At 37.7% G+C, this 6,248-nt stretch overlaps 1 protein-coding gene across 1 annotated transcript; it reads left to right on the top strand.

Annotated features, from left to right (window-relative positions):
• Positions 1–2,141: 2,141 nt before the first annotated feature.
• On the top strand, positions 2,142–3,400 carry LOC112198882 (uncharacterized mitochondrial protein AtMg00810-like). The gene is made up of 2 exons (XM_024339979.1): positions 2,142–2,169; positions 2,277–3,400. Exons 1-2 carry the CDS (start codon positions 2,142–2,144, stop codon positions 3,398–3,400), a joined length of 1,152 nt encoding a protein of 383 aa, XP_024195747.1.
• Positions 3,401–6,248: the final 2,848 nt, after the last annotated feature.

Here is a 6,248-nt window from a genome sequence, read left to right as displayed (position 1 = left end):
TTATTTCGATCTTGCTGCACATTTTCTTTCCATTTATCAACTGCGCAAACAAAATAACTGCAGTGTGTGGTTTGATGAATTTTGTGTGTGATTCAGGACAAGGTACAGGGCAAAATTTTGTATCAGGAGCTGAGTAAGCAAGGCCTATACCCCATACCATTTGATCTACCCATATTCAATAAAGCTTCTGCAACAACAAGTAGAAATAATAAAGATTATGTGCAAGCATCTACAACTCCTCAGCAATCTGCATTTCTTGGACAACAAGTGAAGCATAGTCTTTGGCATCAAAGACTTGGTCATCCTGCAAATGAAATTGTCAAACTCATGTTGCAGAAATGCAAGATAGAACAACCTGTAGATTGTATGAAGACAGTGTGTGAGCCATGTCTACTAGGAAAATTTCATAAGCTACCCTTTTCTGTCTCTCAAACTAGGTGTGCTTCACCCTTTGAACTTGTACACTCTGATGTTTGGGGTCCTTCCCCACATCTCTCCACAGATGGTTATAGATACTTTGTCCTATTCATTGATGATTGTACAAGGTTTACTTGGGTGTTCCCAATGAAAAATAAAAATGAAGTTCTTGGTTACTTCAAATCAGTGTGTGCTATTATCTCTACTCAAATCTCTTCTTCTGTCAAAATTCTTAGAAGTGATGGAGGTGGTGAATACATTAACAACATGTTTAGAGATTTTCTCAGCTCCAAGGGAATCATTCATCAATGTTCATGTCCCTACACTCCTGAACAAAATGGGGTTTCAGAAAGGAAAAATAGACATATTCGAGAGACTGTTGTGACTTTACTGCAGAATGCTTCACTTCCTAACCAATTTTGGTTTCATGCTTGTGCTACTGCTACTTACTTGATCAACAGGATGCCTACTGCTGTACTCTCTATGAAATCACCCTTTGAGATGCTATATCATGTTGTACCAAATGTTGACATGCTTAGAGTTTTTGGGTGCACTTGTCATCCACTCTTGACCTCTCCAATCAGAACAAACAAACTGCAACCTAAAACTATCAGATGTGTGTTCCTTGGATTTGCTGCAGGCTATAAAGGCTACATTTGCTACAGTCCAACCAATAAGAGGTACATTATTTCCAGGCATGTATTCTTTGAAGAAACAACTTTCCCTTATGCAGTCTGCAAGGTCATGCCTCCTCCAGCTACATCAGTTACATCCAAAAAGGATTCATCTTTGCTCACTCAGACCTCCTCCCAGGTTACACCTTCCTTCACCCTTACTCAGTCTCACACTCACCATCATTGAATGGACCTGCATCTGATAGTGCACCTATACAGTCTGTCTCTACATCAACACTTCAGTCATCTGATCAGGGTTCTCCTACTTCATCTAATAATGTTGTATCTACTGCTCATGATATCACATCTTCAAATATTGAATCATTTGATAAAACACATGAGTATACAGAACATGAAGCTGTGATAAATGAATGCAATTTTATGGATAATCATCCTCATATAGTTGTTCCTGTCTCAACTTCTGCCACATCACAAAATCTTTTTGATTCTCAAGTTGATACAACTGTTCAGTTTATTGAAACTGATGGCATGCTATCCATCTCTTCTCAACCCGGAAATGGCTCTATCTCTGTTGTTCTTCAAAGTGAAAATACTCATACTCCTTCCAGTCAGGTATCAGAAGCTAATGTTCTTCATCCAGTTGAAGGTGTTGCTGCATCTCACCAAAATGATCATCACATGTTAACTAGAGCCAAACGAGGAATTCAGAAAAAGAAGTGTTTTGTTTCCTTGCTCTCACATCTCAGCCTTGATCCTAAGGCCACTGAGCCACCCAACTACAAAGCTGCCCTTCAAATACCTGAATGGAAGGCTGCAATGGATGAGGAGTACAATGCCTTGATGCAACAGCAAACCTGGACTCTTGTACCATTACCAGCTAACAAAAACCTTGTCTCCTGCAAATGGCTCTTTAAGGTCAAGCGCCATGCTGATGGCACCATTGCACGACCTAAAGCAAGATTAGTGGCTCGTGGTTTTAGTCAAGAATATGGTGTTGACTTTGATGAAACCTTCTCCCCAGTAGTAAGACATACCACTGTGCGCTTGATTCTGTGTCTTGCTGCCTACCACAATTGGTCTCTTCATTAAATGGATGTTAAAAATGCCTTTCTACATGGTCTGTTGAATGAAGAAGTATATATGACACAGCCAGGAGGTTTTGTTAGCTCTGTCGCACCTCACTTTGTCTGCAAACTTAACAAGTCTCTCTATGGATTAAAACAGGCCCCAGAGCATGGAATGAACGATTCACTAGTTTTCTACCCAATATTGGCTTTGTCTCATCATATGCAGATCCAAGCTTGTTCATTAAACAATGTCAAGATAATACTGTGTTCTTGCTACTGTATGTGGATGATATAATCATCACAGGATCCTGTGCATCACTTATTAACTCTGTGAAGGCAGCTCTTCACAATGAGTTTGATATGAAGGATTTAGGCAAACTACACTTCTTCTTAGGACTTGAAATTCAGTACCTGCCTGATGGTATCTTTGTTTCCCAGCTCAAATATGCCAACGACCTCATTCATAAATCTGGCCTGGATGATTGTCATATTCATACTACCCCATGCAAGTCTGGCCTCAAGCTTCTCCGAGACACTGGTGTACCTTTACAGTCTCATGATGTTACTCAATTTAGAAGTGTGGTTGGATGTCTTCAGTACCTGACGTTTACTCGACCTGACATCTCCTATGCTGTCAATTCAGTGTGCCAATTCTTGCACAACCCTACAGATATACATCTGTATGCAGCTAGAAGGATATTAAAGTATGTCAAAGGTACACTTCATCAGGGCATCTATTACAGAACGTGTGCTCATCCTGCACCCAACAATCACTCTCTTTCTGCCCTTACTCTTCAGGCCTACTGTGATGCTGATTGGGCAGGTGATCCTAATGATAGAAAGTCTACTACTGGCTTTGTTCTCTTGTTACATGGATCTCCTATCTCCTGGTGTAGCAAGAAACAAACAGTTGTTTCTCGTTCTTGCACTAAGGCTGAATATAGGAGCATGGCTGATACTACATCAGAGATTATGTGGTTACTGCTTTTGCTTCATGATCTACATGTTTCCCTTGCTGCAGTTCCAATCCTACACTGTGATAATATATCTGCTCTTGCCCTTGCCACTAATCCTGTGTATCACTCCAAGTTAAAACACATTGAGGTAGACGTGCATTTCACCAGAAATCAGGTCAAGGCTGGATCTCTCAAGCTTCAATTTGTTACATCCAAGGACCAACTTGCAGATTTGTTCACCAAGGGCCTTTGCTTACCACAGCACACATATCTTTGTGACAGCTTGATGTTGCTTACCTCCCATCAAGCTGAGGAGGGGTGTTAACCATATAGCATGATTACCACAGCTCATTAGTCCTCTTTTGTGTGTTTTCTGTTAATTACGGTTAAGTAGGATTAGTCACGTGTTTTCTACTAATTAAGTTTCTGTTAGTAATTAGCTCAGGATGTGTTATGAGCTGACACATGTCCTCTATCCCTCTTATCCTCCAGCTACTATATAAACCCTGTAACGATCTCAACAACTCAATTCTGCATAATACAGTTAGAGAGCTTTCTCTCTTTTCTCTCTATTTTGCTTCATCTTCAAGCTTAGCTTTTCAGCTTTTACTGTTATGAGAAATGATCACTCTTTGATCAGGATCTTCATTTTACTCACTATGATTTTGATGCAGTTTTTTTCCGTAAGTTTTGCTTTTGATTGTTTTCTTAGCTTTAGGCACTGTGTCCAGTCGTATTTTCTTGAACTGTTGCAACTGCTTTTGGATTTCTTATTGTCCTTGTGTTCTTTATATTGTGTGTTTGTAAGATCCTATATTGGCTTGCTTGATGTCTGCACTTCACATATTTATATCAGAAGTAATTGTAATCTATTGTAAGCATAAGCACATTAACGTTGACACGTTGTATGTGCTAAATTGCGACTGAAGTACTGAAGGGTAGTTTATTTAGAATGCACACTGGTTAAAGCTAACTTGTTAGGTCTTTATTCTGTTTTAGTTTCCAGTAGAAATTGGAATCATCTTGGCATTGACTCTGATGTTAGGCAACACTTTTGCAAGCGATTAGAGGAAGAATAGCCTTCTGGGATATGAGGTTTAGTGGATAATATGTCCCGTATAGTCATTATGTTAAGTAGACATTGATTGAGATGTTAACAATGTCGGTTACCGGAGTATAACTAAGAGGATGGCTGGGAATGTCATAGGTAATTGGGACTAGGAAGAAGGGTTAAGTGGATAATGCATTTGTGCCAAGCTCCAGAAAGTACAGCTCGGGAAAACATAGAGAAAAAGTTCTTTGGAAGGCCCTTTATTTACTTTAATTTTTTTTATTTTAACTTGGGAGTAGTTAGATTAATGATTAACCATTTAGTATATTATTGCTCACTAAAAGTAGAAGGAATATGCTTAACTAGATACTGCAAAAGTAGGCTTTGTTTTGTTCTCTCAAGTTTGTCCACAACAGTCCTATTTGTTGAGTAGATTGCTATCAGTGACTAACATTCCATTATGTAATTTAAGCTGTGATGTTTCTTATACCTGGCAGAGTGAGACCGAAGTACATTTTGGTTATACAGTGTTTATGGTTTATCTTAGTTTGGTAATCCTTTTGAAAACATATCTAGACTAGTCATTTTGTCTGGGATAGCAATTGATTGTGCATTAGTATTATATAATATTATAAATGTGGTCTAATACCAAATGTTTTTGTCTTTGAATGAGCATCACAGTGGTTTTGTTGACTGTGAATCCACAGGGTGATATAAACTAGGCCAATTGATTTCTGTATATGCATGTATCACTTGCCACTGTTATTTTGGGCATTAGTTTTTATACTGATGGAAAATTAATTCAGTTTTCCTTGTGAGAATAGAGTGCTGGTGCAGTTTCTTTCATTTTGCCCTTCCTGGAAAATTATAATTCCAGTAATAGGGGTTGGTTTTACTCTATTTTTTTTAATGAATCTCACAACACTGATGACCGAATGAGGATAAAGTATTTGGATTCAATTTAATGTTGTGTGAATCTGAATTGTTCTGGTTACTTTTGTTTGTAGATAGTACATCAGTTGGGATTTGAAACAGTCTCTTTGGACAGCATTAAGACTGAAGCAAAATTCTAGATATTCATTTATTCTGGTGTTGTGAATTCAAAGGCTATGAATCAATGTCTTCTTGGATCGTTTTGGAGTATATCAGGTTTGCGAGCTCCTAATTCTGTGGAGGACTAGTAGATATTCCAGAGTAAATAGCAGAATTCAACTTTCTTTCTAATTGCTTGGGTCAATGAGCTAATTATATAAACAAAGGATAAATTTGCAGGATGTGATGATGGACCGTCTTCAGACAGTTACTCTTATCACTCGTAGTTGTATTTCTTTTTCACTTCTGTATGTGATTTACCGCTCATTATTTAAAGTTTAAGATATAGAGAGTACCTTAGTATGACACGTTAGGAAATATGGGAATATATTAGATGTACATATCTGCAATATCGAGAGTATATGCTTTTCATTTAGCAAGTCCTGTAGATCATGATCTAATCAAAATCATTCCAATCATATGTAAATGGTCATGCCATTCAAAAGTGCAAACTATGGAACATGTCTGATTGTGTTGAGAGAGGTACATCTATCTCCCTAATGTTAGTCTAAATATTTAGTGTTGCAAATCATTGTTAAACTGCAAATTGATTAAAGATCGGATATGATCATACCCTAGTTTTCTAATTTTAAATTTCTCAGTAGTTACTGCACTTACTGGAGTATATGTGTGGTTCTTTTCGGTTTGCCTCTTTAAATTGACATCACTCATTTAGTTATTGGACTGATAAGGAACTTTACTATTCAGTCTTCTGTACCAGTCTTTGACTTTGAGGGTAAAAGTGTGACAGTTAGGATACCACTATAATAAAATTTGATCTCGTTCATGATATAGGGAATTATTTGTTTCATATAGAGAAGTCTTAATTTGTCATCAATTTATTCATCAGCTGTTGGGGTTCCCGGTGTATAAACTGCCTAACAAAACTTTAGAATAACTGGATTAGTTAGGATTGCATTGGTGAATATTCAATCATGCTACTTTTGCATATGCATCTCAACAATGCATTTTGCCAACTTATCTTGTTATGTGTTGGAGAGGAAAAATCTCACATTGGAAAAATGACAAA

This window comes from Rosa chinensis, chromosome 4 (genome assembly GCF_002994745.2).
Source record: "Rosa chinensis cultivar Old Blush chromosome 4, RchiOBHm-V2, whole genome shotgun sequence".
NCBI classification, from domain to species: domain Eukaryota; kingdom Viridiplantae; phylum Streptophyta; class Magnoliopsida; order Rosales; family Rosaceae; genus Rosa; species Rosa chinensis.
Note: the sequence above shows the minus strand (reverse complement) of the source record. Positions and strands in the feature narration are given on the sequence as shown.